This window comes from Vicia villosa, linkage group LG1, assembly GCF_029867415.1.
Source record: "Vicia villosa cultivar HV-30 ecotype Madison, WI linkage group LG1, Vvil1.0, whole genome shotgun sequence".
Lineage (NCBI taxonomy): Eukaryota > Viridiplantae > Streptophyta > Magnoliopsida > Fabales > Fabaceae > Vicia > Vicia villosa.
The window spans coordinates 36,884,301-36,899,926 of record NC_081180.1 but is presented as its reverse complement, the minus strand read 5'-3'; the positions used below and the strand labels follow the sequence as shown (position 1 = coordinate 36,899,926).

Sequence of the window (15,626 nt, the reverse complement as noted above, 5' to 3'; positions counted from 1 at the left end):
ATATTTAGGTCAATAATAGATTTTTTTCCGTATACAGACTTCATTTTTGTTTAGGTATCATTTACAAAAATATTTGGTTCAATAGTAAATTTCGTATATAAAAATATTTACATCAATAGTAGATTTTTTCCCATATACCATTTTTGAATAAAAAATATTTGGATCATAAATAAAATTTTTCGTAAATAATTATACAAATATTATTTTTATTTGGGTATCATTTACAAAAATATTTGGATCAATATTAAATTTTCGTAAAAAAAAATATTTAGATCAATAATAGATTTTTTACCGTATACCATTTTTGAATAAAAAATATTTGATTATAAATACCATTTCTCGTATATAAAAACTAGTGGAAAACCCGTGCGTCCGCACGGGTTCTGGTGTGGACCGCGAATATGTCATCAGTTTGTCATGAGAATTCAAACAAATTAGAAAAAATTAAAAAAATAATTGGAAAAAAAATAGATTGTAAGATAATTGTATATGTTTTTAAAAATTTCTATTGTTAAGAAAAACTATTAAACACATAATTTGTAAAAAAAACAACTGTGAAAAATAAAATAAAATAATTTTTTTTAGGATTGATAGAGTTGTAATAATAAAAGGATTTGTAGAGTTTAATAAATAAGATAAATAAATATTTAAAAATAAAATTTATTGAAAATCAGTAGAAATATAATTTTACATAAAAGTACAAAAAGAGAATGATATAAAATAATTAAGTTTAATGTTGTATTTATTAAAATTTGGACTATGGTTTAAAATATATAAAAAATGAAAAGTCGCTAGTATAATTCACATGAAACATACATATTTAATGTAATAATTCGTACATCCGCACAGGTACTAATGTGTTACCTGTGCGTTCACGTAGAATTTGACCTGCTTACCCTTGCACGAGTACTCGTGTGGTACGTACGCTTTGGCTTTCATAATATAATAAAAAAGTAAATAAGATAAATAAAATAGTTTGCATTAATAAAAGGAAATTAAGCAAGGTACAATTAAAATTGCATTTTAATAAAATTCGAATGAGTTTGAATAAGGTAAATTGAATCAAGTCTTGAATAAAACAAATTATTTTTGCATAAAACAAAATTGTATTACAATGTGAATAAGACAAATTATTTTTATTACATTCCATCATGCCAAATTGCATGAACATTTCAAATTGGCTATGCTCGACGTGATTTGCATTTCGCATCATACATCATTTCCATCATGGCCATGCTCCACGCCTTAACCTTGCCTTCATGATTCCATAGCAACATCAAACACTATCATCCATAAGCAAAATATAAGCAAAATAAGAGAAGAGATTTAGTTAGTAATTCAATTCATAAGCATCACATGACTCACATACATCAAGCAATATCCATACATCAATTTTGGGGACCACTCAGTTACACACATAGCACACCCTAACAAACTCAATTAACAATTTCACAATTCAATTAACACAAAGTTCCAGCAAACTAACTCAAATTCAAGCAATTCCCACGCTTGATTCATCACAAAGCAGCACACAGATCACTAATATCTCAATCTTACATTATACAATTCCAAACTGTAGAAACTGTTACGCAGTAAACAAATAACATATTTTGTAAAAACTGTTAGAATTTGTTACAAAATAAGTGAATAACAAACCTGAAAGGAAGAGTATTCCCCTCTCCCTTAACCAAAGCATAGAGGTGAGAATTTAAGGATGACAATAAGTATCAAATTTCTAAACCTTAGAATTAGATCAAGTATCAAATAAAAAGTACTACATCACTTACCACCAGGTGGTACAATTGCAAGATTCAATGCATTGTTATCCTCCATTTCTAGAGCTTTAGGATTTATTTCATTCAAACCCTACATAACATATATACATATATATTTTGTCAAGTTAAAATCCTAATCGCAGGCACACTTGTAAATTAGATAGAATGATAACTGAAACATATCAGTAAATCATTGATGAAAAAACAAATGACAATAAAATGCAATATTTGATGTGCCAATCTCAAAGTTCAACACCTTAGGATATCCCAAATGATGTCAAAATCGGATGATAACTTAGCTGAGTCCACAACTTCAATGTTTACCTGCATAAAGAGTATCTCCTGCTGATCAAGTACTGCATGTTTGAGCAAATATATAAATCATCTTAGTTGATTAATAAAGACACGCCTTTTTGGGCCTTACAGGAACATGAAACTCCATTCCCCAATTTCTAAACAAATCCTGCATCAAAGAACCAGTCCAACAACCAGCAACAACTATAACTGCCTTCTTGCTGTATAATGTATTCTTGGAAGTCTGAACAACTTCAACACCATTGCTATCTGACCTGAACACAAAACCAAACCGTGTTCTCTCATTCACCATTTGTAATGCAGCATGTTGCTCTTTACCTCAAGGATCCAGCTTCAGTAAGTCCAATAATATGTAACATGAACCATATAATTGCCTCACCTGCTTCTGATCCGCGTCATATATGTATTTAATTTGTACTCCTCTCACACAAATGTCAGAATTACGTATTTAACATCGTTTGACATATTATCAGTGCATATTGAACGACAATGGTCAATTGATTTAGTTAACATAATAAGTAAAAAATAACTAACTTATCTTTTTGTGGAATCGACGACACGGTGTTTGGCATCGTTTCAGTGTGACGATTTGGGACATCATTCCAGAGACTTTGTCGAGAGCCTCAAGTCGGTCAATCTCTAGTAGTGCTCGGATAAATGCATTAACCGCTCAAGTATTGCTGCTATAATGCATTTGTTACTGCTCCGAGTGTGGAACTCAGACTGTTACTCTTAACGTCCGCGGCGGCATTATAATGCTTCTGTCATGTTGGCATGGAAATGCTCACGCAGCTAACACCTCTTTTCGTTTCGGTGTCAATGATGTGTTTGACTTTGTAGCAGACACTTAGGTTGTAGCTTTTTGGCTGTCATGAGATGAATTCCCACAAACTGCATCGATATATGCCCGAGTTTCATTGGATTTCAGCTGTAATTCTGTATACACATTGAAATACAAGAAGCTAACCAGATAGAAAAGTAAGCACCTTATTTGCAATTATTATAGCCTAAGCAATACAAAACAACATGACTGACATATAAAAACTCAGTTTAGCAGCGCTGATATAAAACAGAACTGATTACATGAATTGGTGTTTACCTCAAAGAAACCGAATCGATGCAAAAAAGACACCGAGTTTAGGTCTGAAATAGGAAATCATGAAACCAACACCGAGTTCAGCCAATGCAGGTACACGATGATGATTCTATTGGTTGAAGCACGATACTAAGTCACTTAAAAGCAACGCTGCCGCAAACATAACTCATGAACTGTAATAAAAATCAGAAATCAATTGAACATAAGGAAAGAAAGTTTAAAATAAAACTACAAATAAAATTGTTAAGAAATATAAATCTTCGTAAAGAAAAACCTACAAGATGCACTGCTCTTTTGACTTCACGTCCAGACTGTTGTCGGAAGTTGCGATTTAAGCTTGTAGAACTTTTCAATCTGGTGACAATCTCTAATAAAATCCTTGGGAGCCAGATCTTGGTCTTTTTATTGGAACAAACCTCGATCTTGATTGTCATCTTGATTGAGCCTTCCAGGGTGATGGTGAAGGGGACTTTGAAATCCTGATATACCATTATGCCCAAAGAGAAAATAATTTCACAGTGAGTTGAATCCAAAACAAATGTATGTGCAAGTGTAACTTCATAAGCATTGAATGTCATGCTCAGAGAGAACAATTTCCATGAAGCAGCACAATCCACTTCAAGCAAATTGTATGGCTATAGAAAAAGAGCAGTAGTTATACAATTTGTGTAATTATGTACAAACTCATCAAAGTACGTCCACGCGCCTCCCCAAACAAGCTCATCAAAGTAGCCGGTAGAATTGTAGAATATCGAAGCCTCAGAACTACCTGCACTCAAAAATATTTCAGTTTAACAACACTCAAAAAGAGCATGAGCAAGCCTACTACTATGACCACTTTCCTATAAATCAATGCCTCTAAAACATAATGAATGACATATAAAAATATTGCTAAAATACCAATGAAACTATTCAAGGCATACAAAATGATAAAATAATAAAATACTCAGTCGTTTTATCGAATACCTTATATGCACCTTACCACATTCTCAACAATGAGTTCCTGCATATCTCTGCAATGCAAATAAAGTCATTAGAAAAATATAATAGCAACCATAAAATGGAAAAATAAATACCTTCAAAGCTTAATGACAAAACTAATAATGCTCATTATAAGATTAAAAGACCAATCAATTGAGGTTTGACATTAAAGTATTTTCTACCTTTTGTCAATCCAAAACCAGTGCCACTTCCAAAGTCAGAATAATGCTCATATTATTGAAGCTATTTTCAATCTTCCGGTACCCATTTATATGATAGAAACGAATGAATATAAAAGAAGACACACACATTGAAAGAACCACTACTCCAAACAAGAACATAGACAACGCTTTTTTTGGCTTTAGGCAGCGCTTAAAAGCGCTATCTATTCCCCCGCTGCCATAGGTAAAGGCAGCGCTTTTTTTCACCTAGAAAACGCTGCTAAAGGCACCCTTTAGTCAGCACTTTTACCTATAAAGCGCTGTTAAACGCCCACTTTAGACAGCGCTTTTATATATAAAGCGCTGCTAAAGACCCCCTTTAGACAGCGCTTTTCTTAAACAATTTTTAAGAAAAAGCCTCTTAAAAGCGCTGCTAAAGGCCACCTTTAGGTAGCGCTTTCCCCACAAGCGCTGCTAATGTACCACTTTAACCAACGCTTTTTTCTTAAATGCGCTGTTAAAGGCCCCCTTTAGGCAGCGCTTTTCTGAAACAAAGTTTTTAAATAGCTTTTAGGCAGCGTTTCTCTTTAAAAGCGCTGTCTAATGTCCACAAAATTTTTAAATGGATCTATTTAAAAAAGGCTTGCCCCATGTTTTCACCACATTTTGCACCTGTACAATATACCATTACAAATTTCACCTATAAACAACAAAAAGAAACTCTATTTTTCAGAGCTAAGATGCTAAGAATATATATATATACGAATAAACTTTGAATTTTTTATATGCTAAGAATATATTAATAAACAACAACAAAATTACATCCAATTCAATGAAAACAATTGCATTATCCAAAACATTGTTATTTTTTACACAAGTCAAAAGGATGCTAAATATCTACTTTTTCTTCTTGCCAGCTAACCTTTTTACCCTTCAATATCTTGCAATTGCATCAAATTAACCATTATAATCACAAAACAGAATAACAGAAAACCAAAAACAAAATAATATAAAGGTGAAAAACATTCTACACTAGTGTATATAAAACCATTCTACATTTTCCACGAATGTATTTCAAACGGCCTACATATCACTTAATAATCTATGTAGATAAATCAAATATTGCAACATGCACTTGGCTATACTCAAAATTCTCATCAATTATAGTAAAATTTCAGTATACCTATACAACTTTCAACTCAATCATGAATTGACACCATTCCTCCTTAAGTTCATCCAACTTAGATTTTGAGTAAGTAGCACACTTGAAGTCGTCAAAATACTACAAAATAATATAACATGGTATGTTTAAGTTAAAACTATTTAGTTATATGAGAAATATGTGTTAAATATTAAAATAACTCTTAAGTTAGAAATCCATACCTTGGACGGAATCTCTATTTGATTCGAAAGAAGAATTTCTTTCATAAACTGCAACATGTAAAAACCGCATTCTACTTCATTACGCTGCCCAGGACACTACACATGGAAATAAAATATGGATAAGGCCTAAGTTTTATCACGTATATATCATCACTATTTATATAATCAAAATTGTGAAACATTAATTAATATACCTCCACTTGAATCCATGTGATGTTGTTGGCTTTACTCTTTGGTACTTGACTTCCTCTTTGTGCTCGAAAAACTTGTATAACGCTAATAAAACATAAACGCATAATTTAAAACAATTCCCATAAATAAATAATTATACACACGAATATTTAGAACAATCTCACTTACGTATCAACCAAATTCTTCATAGCTTCGTATGTACTAACTGGATTGTGTAAGGAATCCAGAAAATATACAACTTCACTGATAGGATTAATCGCGACCAACAACCAATGTCCACTGTAAGGCAAAACAAATGTGAGATGAAAACTTTCTACACAATGTAAAAATATGAAAAATTATAATAGATGAATTTAGAATTAAAGTCTAACCCGTTGCCGGTATTAAACGGTAAAAAGAACAACTTTTCTGAATTTATGCTGGCCATAAAACGGTTGAGTACATACGCCATGACTTCATTCGGTTTAGATATGATTAAACCTAAGTTGGTAATGAAGGGAGCTAAGAAAGCGAATCTTTGCCTCAATCTCAATCCAGTCGGGTGCATCAATTTTTCATACAAAAACCTTAAATAAAAGACCTCATTAACATTTGAAATGAGTAAATGAACTGAGGGATTTAAGGGAGCAGCTGTGAACGTAGTCGGAGGCTTCCACTGATTGTGTTACGGTGGCAGAAGAAGAAGATATACACCCAGAAGAAGCGAATTTGTTACGGTGGCTGAAGGGAATTTCGTGAGATTTTCGTGAGAGACGAAAGAGGAAATTTCGTGAGCGAAGAGGGAATTTCGTGAGCGAAGAAGGGATTCACAAGGGGTTCAATTAGGGTTCTTCGAATTCAGAAGGTTTGTTTGTGGATTGAGAGAGTTTGTTCGTGGATTCAATAGATTTTTGGTTTGGGAGAAGAAGAAGAACGATAGGGTTTTTCGATTGGGAGGGTTTTACGTTTGTGAGATTATGTTTATCAATTTCAATTTTAATTATACTAAGCCAACGCTTTTATTGAAAGCGCTTTCTAATTGGAACCTAAGCCAGCGCTTCTCTAAAGCGCTTTCTTATATATAACTATACCAGCGCTTTTAATTTTTTTTTTAAATTTATTTGACTTTCTACAGCGCTTTATGAAAAAGCGCTGGCTAATATTGTCCTATACCAGCGCTTTTTAAAGTGCTTTCTAATGTTAACCTATACCAGCGCTTTTTAAGAAGCGTTGTCTAAGGTCGTCCCTATGCCAGCGCTTCAACTCATCTTTTAATACAATTTCCGTGTTTTATTTTTTATTTTACTTATGGCAGCGCTTTTTTATAAAAGCGCTATCTAAGTGGCGCTGTCTATAATCGTTTTTGGCGTAGTGAACTCTCAATTTTGAAATCAACTGATATCAAATAACTTAATAGCGGCTGCACTATTCATGCACGTGTCTCCTTAAGATAGAAATATATACCTTCATTTACATTCAGATCTCAAGAAATAGTTGTTCTAATAGAACAAAGTGCCTTCTTTGCTGCCCCTATTTCCATTTCCCGAACTTTACCATTTCCGCGAACCCCGCATCAGCTCCATAACAACATTGTTGTGGACTTTCATCGAATATGTGAAATGCATTATCTATCAAAAGAAACAAAAGGATAAAGGGGGCAACATTCAAGTTTTATTTCGATTAAAACAAATAGACAAAGAAGGAAGAAAAACAAAAGAAAGTAGAAAAGACAGAAGAGGGAGAAAATCAACCTGTATCGGAAACAACCGTGTCCCACTCAGTCCAACCGCGACACCACCGCAAACTAAATCGCATATTGGTTCCCTTTTCCGACCAAGAAAGCTCCGCCATCTTCAGTCACGCTTCCCTATCATCACCGTATAGTCACCATGAATCAATACACAAAACCATAACGCTATCGTCAGTTTACACTTCAGATCCACCATTTCAGATGCAAACTCACGGTTTCGACAGAAATCTTGTTAGGTTAAGAGAGGAAGAGATGAAATGCATAGAGTTTAGGTTTCAGATCTATTTTAGTTACATAAAAGAGAGAGAGAGAGAGAGAGAGAGAGAGAGAGAGAGAGAGAGAGAGAGAGAGAGAGAGAGAGAGAGAGAGAGAGAGAGAAATAGTATAGAGGCAGAGAGATGAAATGCATAGATTTTAGGTATCTATCGGAAGAAGGAAGAAGGAGGAGGAGGAGGAGGAGGAAGAGAGAGAGAGTGTGTGAGAGAAAGGACGTGAGAGAGAGAGAGAGAGAGTGTCGAAAGATTTCGTTTGTTTTCAAAATTGAATTTTGAATTGCAGCTTGGCAAAAGGTAAAAGAGGAAAAGTAATAGCAACTAAACCGTATGACATCATCAATCAGTTCAAACATAGCAAGCAAAAGCATAAAACAACAACAATTTAATTAGAATAGAACAATATGACATCATTGGTTAGAAAAAGTAAATTTTAGACACTTTTTACCCCCAAAACAATTAGGTGTAATTTTTTGAACAAAGGGCAATTGAGTCTTTTCCAGGTACACTTTTCGTAAATAATAAATTTTTTTGTTTAGGTATCATTTACAAAAATATTTGGATAAATATTAAATTTTAGTATATTAAAATATTTAGATCAATAATATATTTTTTCCATATACTATTTTTTGATAAAAAATATTTGATCATAAATACAATTTCTCGTATATAAAAATATTTAGGTCAATAATAGATTTTTTTCCGTATACAGGCTTCATTTTTGTTTAGGTATCATTTACAAAAATATTTGGTTCAATAGTAAATTTCGTATATAAAAATATTTACATCAATAGTAGATTTTTTTCCCATATACCATTTTTGAATAAAAAATATTTGGATCATAAATAAAATTTTTCGTAAATAATTATACAAATATTATTTTTATTTGGTCATCATTTACAAAAATATTTGGATCAATATTAAATTTTCGTAAAAAAAAAATTTAGATCAATAATAGATTTTTTACCGTATACCATTTTTGAATCAAAAATATTTGATTATAAATACCATTTCTCGTATATAAAAATATTTAGAACTTTATGATACAAAGGACAAAAAACCACAATTTTAATGTGGTGGCAAAAAATCAAATAAGGGTATTTTGGACTTTTTTACAACTATTAATTTTCTTATATTATAGATTGATAGTTTTTTTTTTGGAAGAAAGAAGTGAGATAGTGATGAAAGAGGAAAAAAAATAGAGAATAGAGAGAGATTTGATAAGTTTGATAAAATATAAGAGTTGTATTATTTTAATAATAAAATTAAAAGCTTTATGGTACAAATACCAAAAAACCACAATTTTAATGTGGTGGCAAAAAATCAAATAAGGGTATTTTGGAATTTTTCACAACTATTAATTTTCTTATATTATAGATTGACAGTTTTTTTTTTTTTTTTGGAAGAAAGAAGTGAGAAAGAGAAAAACAATAGAGAATAGAGAGAGATTTGATAAGTTTGATAAATTATAAAAGTTGTATTATTTTAATAATAAAATTAAGAGTTTTATGGTACAAATACCAAAAAAACCACAATTTTAATGTGGTGACAAAAAATCAAATAAGGGTATTTTGGATTTTTCCACAACCATTAATTTTTTTAGATTATAGATAGATATAGATAGATTGATAGTTTTTTTTTTTTTTTGGAAGAAAGAAGTGAGAAAGTGATGAAGGAGAAAAAAATAGAGAGTTGAGAGAGATTTGATAAGTTTGATAAAATATAAGAGTTGTATTATTTTAATAATAAAATTAAGAGCTTTATGATACAAATACCAAAAAATCCACAATTTTAATGTGGTGGCAAAAAATCAAATAAGAATATTTTGGACTTTTCCACAACTATTACAAGGGTATTTTGAATGGGTACAAGGGGTAGTAAACCAAATTACAACCGGTCCTTCGAGATTTTAGGAAGTACTGTATAATGGACTCTTCCGCTAATCATAAACCAAACTACAACTCCAGAACTCCTAGTTTTTTCTCCAATAATATGCCAAATTCGAGTTGTAATTTTAATATTAGTTATACTATCATTTAACATTACAAATATCATTGTTGAACAGAATATTGGATCTCTTGATCCAAATATTCCAGCTTGTTGCAATTTAAAAATAAAATGGCTTTGAGTCTTTTAGTTCTGCTGTTGATTTGATTTGAGAACTCAAAAAAATTCTCTTTAGCCAATAGACCCAAGTTTACTGATATAGACAATCTGCTCTGAATCTTGCTCCAAACCGGCCCGCATTGATCTAGGACACGAGAATGACATATGGTGCGAATTTTCTGCAGATGCAAAGCAAGGGAACACACATCTTGATCCTTATTAATGGACACTTAAGAATAGCAATAACAAGTTTACGTGGAAAACCCTTAGAGATCACAATGTTAGTGAATAAAATTCCATTTTAATATACCATAAGCTTTGGTCAGTCAAGTTTTATGCTAAGATATTTTTTTTCCGGGTTAATACTACTTTACCCCCTGCCATATAGGCGAGATTCGGTTTATCCCCTCTAAAAAAAATTTTATTGGACAAACCTTGCAAAATAAAGATTCCATCAAATTTGACCCTGATTAATTTTTTTGGCCATTTTTGGTAGTGCTGACTGTACATCACATAAGCAATGTGGCACAGTCAGCACTGCCACGTGGAATTTAATTTTTTTTTTTAAAAAAATTTTAAAAAATTTTTTATTGATTTTTTTAATTTTTTTTTGATTTTTCTAAAAAAAAAATTTATTATTATTTTTTTTAAAAAATTTAATATTTTTTCCCAATTTTTAAAATTTAATATTTTTTTCCAATTTTTTTTAATTATTATTTAAAATTTATTTTTATTATATATAAATTCGCAGGTATTTTCAAATCCGCAGGTATTGTCAAATTCGCAGGTAAATCCGCATGTATTTTTAAAGGTAAATCCTTAGGTAATTTTAAATTCGTAGGTAAATCCACAAGTAAATCCGTATGTAAATCCGCAGGTATTATCAAATCCGTAGGTAAATCCGTAGTTATTTTTAAATCCGTAGGTAAATCCGCAGGTATTGTCAAATTCATAGGTAAATCCGTAGGTATTGTCAAATTCGCAGGTATTTTTAAAGGTAAATCCCCAAGTATTGTCAAATTTGTAGGTAAATCCGCAGATAAATTCGCAGGTAAATCCGCAGGTATTTTTAAAGGTAAATCCCCAGGTATTGTCAAATTTGTAGGTAAATCCGCAGGTATTGTCAAATCCGTAGGTGAATCTGCATGTATTTTTAAATTCGTAGGTAAATCCGCGGGTATTGTCAAATTCGTATGTAAATCCGCAGGTACTGTCAAATATTTTTTTTAAAAAAATAATAAAAATTTGTTTTTAAAAAAATCAACAAAAAAAATATTAAATTTTTTTTAAAAAAAATAATAAAAACAAAATTTAAAAAAAAAATCAACAAAAAAAATTAAAAAAATCAATAAAGAAATTAAAAAAAAATAAATTCCACGTGGCAGTGCTGACTGTGCCACATTGCTTATGTGTTGTACAGTCAGCACTACCAAAAATGCCATGTAGACAAGATTCTAAGAATCTTGGTCAAAAAAATTGATCAGGGTCAAATTTTATGGAATCTTTATTTTGTAAGGTTTATCCAATAAGTTTTTTTTTAGCGGGGGTAAACCGAATCTCGCCTATATAGAAGGGGGTAAGTAGTATTAACCCTTTTTTTTCCTTTGCATTATTATTAATGAAATTAAAGGTTTCAAATGTGCGGATACTATTCTCAATAATAAGTATTTTGGAAACAGAATTACGTTGGTCTTTGGTTAAGGCTCATGATAGATGGGAGAATTATTTTAATTCTATTCACAAAAAATGCAGTAACAATTTTTATCATAATATTACATATGGAAATTGACATATAATCATTTGGGGACATAAGATTCTTAATATTTTGTATAGGAAAAATATGAGTGTGGTTAAACATGTCAAGATCACTTTTCATTAAGAATATTTAGAATACAGTAGGTGACATTGACACCAATGATGTTCCAAAAGAGTGCATAACCCATATGGGTCAGGAGCAACCATACTATTCACTTAATTCATCGACTAAACGACTTCCTTCGGGGAGAAAGGTTTTCCAAGATCAATTTGCATTTTCTCATTTTGTTATTGATTGTCATATTTGTGATATGAACATAGATAGAATTGTTTGAAGTAAATTGTTCTTAAAGAAATTTAAAATCACTTGTTGGATATCTTTTGCTTTGTAGGTGGTATTTAATAGAGAAATCCAGTTTTTTTTTGGTTTAATTTTTATGGAATATTTTTGTATTTTGAGCCCCTTTCAATAACCAACAAACATTGGCTCTTTGATACCACCAAAGCTCTTCTTAATAGAGATTGTTGTCAAGTTCAAGCTATAGAGATTTAATGTAGTATTTATTATCATTGTTGAGACTATGTATTTTTTGTTGTTGTTAAATTATAATTTCTTATGTCGAGAAGATTTGATTTTGTTTAGAAGTGTGGAAACAATTTATTACACACATATTTGTTTTAGATCTAGATAGATTTAGATTTAAAATAGATTTGATTTGATTTAGTTCTAAAATAGGTATTTTGGGCTTTTATAGTTTTGAGTTTTGCCTTTGAAACAAGCTAACCTAAATTTATAAATAGGGAGTAACCCTCGTTATTTTATAATCAAGTAAATTGAGTTGTATTCATAGAATTTGCAGCTGCAAGTGAATAATAACAAAGTTTTCCATAGTTTGTGGGCAGAGAGTTACTCTGCAGAAACCCTAATCTCTTTTCTTCATTAAATTTCTTTTATCGTTTCATTGTTATCATGTGGTGATAACAATCTTATTCATCAAGATTGACAGAAATTCATCATAGGTTTTGGTAGATTTTCAACATCTGGTATCAAGAGCTCCGGTTTATCGATCAAGGGAAGAAGAAGAAAATGACGATGGTGGTGAATCATGGGAATGGAAATTATTCAGCAAGTCTACCAATTCTGAAAGTAGATAACTATGAGAATTGGTGTAAACAGATGAAAGTTCTATTCAGGTGTCAAGGTCTTTGGGATCTTGTAAAGGATGGAGTAGAAGAACTTGAAGAAGATGCTTCAACAGAAGAAATAGAAGAACACGAAGAATTAGAGAAGAAAAGTTATAAAGCACTCTTTATAATTCATCAATGTCTGAGTCCAGACAACTTTGAAAAGGTTAGTGACTCTGAATCTGCAAAAGAAGCTTGGGAGATTCTTGAAAAATATTTTGGAGGCGCTGAGAAGGTGAAAGAGGTGAGGTTACAAACTCACAAAAGAACGTATGAACTGCTTCAGATGGAAGATAGTGAAAGCATAACTAATTTCTTCACTAGGGTTACGAAACTAGTGAATCAAATCAAGATACGTGGAGAAACATTAACAACAAGATCTATTGTTTCAAAGATCTTGAGGTCTTTGGCCCCTAAGTTTGACCACGTGGTGGTAGCCACAGAATAGTCAAAGGATTTTTCGAAATTGACAAAGGATGAGTTTCAAGGGATGCTTGAATCTCATGAACAACGAATGGCTGAAAGAGCAGCAAGCACATCGAAGAGTGACATAGCTTTGCAGGCTTAGTTGGCAAACAAAGGCAAAGGAAGTTGGAATGGAAATAAAGGTAGAGGTGGCTACAACAATTTGACTGGTCAAAGTCAACAAGAAGGAAACTGGGCAAATAAAAAAATCCTCATACCAAAGCAACCAAAGAGGTGGTGCAGCAGGTAGAGGAATAGGTGGTGGTCGAAAGCCTGACAAGAGTCATATTCAGTGTTTCAATTGTCAGAAGTATGATCACTATTCTACAAAGTCTAGAAAATAATAAGGACCAAGAAAGTGATGCAAAGTTTACAAAACAAGAAGAAGAAGAGATGATGCTGATGGTGAAGGTTGAGAAACCACTTAGAAGGGGGGTTGAATAAGTGGGTTTTAAAACTTTATGAAGGAAAGATAGTCAGAACACAGTTATTTTTATCCTGGTTCACCTTCTCAATAAGGCTACCTCCAATCCACCCTCAACAAGGTGATTTTCCTCTCTTAACAGAGGTCTTAATCCATTATGATCAGAACCTGATTACACTTGCACGACCAACTGTCGTGACTCACAATACAATGCATGAGCCAAACTGCTGGTGACTAACAATCCCGCACAAACCAACTGTTTGTGACTAACCAATCTTCTAAGACTCAACTAGTCATAGACTTCTTGAGACTTCTGACCCAACTGGTCTCTCAAGGACTCAGTTACCACGTAACTTCTGTTGACAGATTATTGTTTTGCTTCTAGAAAGCTATAATCACAATTGTGATATTTTACTAAGATTAAGTACAGAATAATGAACTCAGAATATAAATAAGAAAATTTAGCTTCAGAGAGTTTTTCTTCACACTTGATGATTTTTCAGAGTTGCAGCATTCTTGTGTGTTCTTTCTTGTTTTCTTCTATTTCGCTCGTTGTGTCTTTACCTTTAAACGATCATGAGTATATATAGCTTCATAATTTTTGACTGTTATCTTCAAAGCTTGTATTCAGCATTAAATGGTTTGTGTGTTGTATTTGCTTTTGCTGTCTCCAAAGATTTGCATGTGGATAGCTTCTTCAATCAACATTGGGAATTACGCTCTTGGAGTGTTGCAGCCGTTTTACTAATAATTATGTCTTCAACGGTTTAATTTGAATCAATCTGCGTATTCTTCTGTTCAGTCTTTGTTCTTCAACTTCTGTTATGAATGTGTTTACGGTGTTCTGGTGTAATATTAGAAGTTTCTTTCAGCGGTGTGAATTTGAATCATTCCTTATAATCTTCTGTTCAGCCTTGTTCTTCAACTTCTGTTGTAGATATGTTTGCAGCGTGCGGTTTCAGAAGTTCCTTTATGACTTGCGTTGTGTTTCTCTAGCTTCTCATAAGTGCCAAGTCCTGATTGCTGGTACTGGTACATCTTCTGAAATTAGAACCATATGATTAGAGTACCATGTTTGGGTTATACAAAATTTGTTTGCTTGTTATCATCAAAACACTAAAATATGATTAGAACCAAACTATGTTCTAACAGATGGTCACAACAAAAGATGAAGATAAATTCAATGGCCAATGGTACTTGGATTCAGGATGCTCATCATACATGTTTGGAAGGAAAGATTGGTATGTCAACATAAAGCCCTCAATGAAGAACATGGTGAAATTAGAAAATGATAATACTCTAGCAGCTGAAGGTATTATAGACGTATTAATTATGAGGAAATATGGAAAAAGATCAGTAATTTCCAATGTGTTGTACATACCAGGCATGAAGAGTAACTTGCTCAACATTGGGCAGTTGGTCGAAAAGAACTACAAAGTGTCAATAAAAGATAAGATGATGAGAGTCGTCGAAGCGGGTGGAAAGTTAATCTTGAAGGCCTCTATGTCTCAAAATAGAACCTTCAAAATCAAACTAGATGTGATGGAGCACAAGTGCCTTTCGACTGCAGCTAGCAGAGATGAATGGATGTGGCACTATCGACTGGGTCATCTCAACTTCAAAGACATCAGAGACTTGAAAAATAAAGAATATGGTTTCAGGACTGCCAGAAATTGATATTCCAAATGAGGTATGTGAGGAATGTGTGCAGGAGAAGCAACACAAGAATGAAATTGTAGAAAGGAAGAATCGAACCATCATGAATATGGTGAGAAGTATGTTGAATG

The 15,626-nt window shown here is 32.3% G+C and overlaps 1 protein-coding gene across 2 annotated transcripts; it reads right to left on the bottom strand.

Moving 5' to 3' along the window:
* Positions 1 to 5,396: 5,396 nt before the first annotated feature.
* Positions 5,397 to 6,461, bottom strand: LOC131604360 (uncharacterized). Of its 2 annotated transcripts, none has more exons than XM_058876808.1 (5): positions 6,275 to 6,461; positions 6,072 to 6,182; positions 5,906 to 5,987; positions 5,712 to 5,807; positions 5,397 to 5,610 (listed from the first exon to the last, which is right to left on the bottom strand). In XM_058876808.1, the coding sequence occupies exons 1-5, from the start codon at positions 6,448 to 6,450 to the stop codon at positions 5,512 to 5,514; spliced, it is 564 nt and encodes a 187-aa protein (XP_058732791.1). In that variant the 5' UTR covers positions 6,451 to 6,461; the 3' UTR covers positions 5,397 to 5,511. The 2 variants fall into 2 exon arrangements, with proteins under 2 accessions (XP_058732791.1, XP_058732796.1); XM_058876813.1 differs by having other exon boundaries at positions 5,712 to 5,759.
* Positions 6,462 to 15,626: the final 9,165 nt, after the last annotated feature.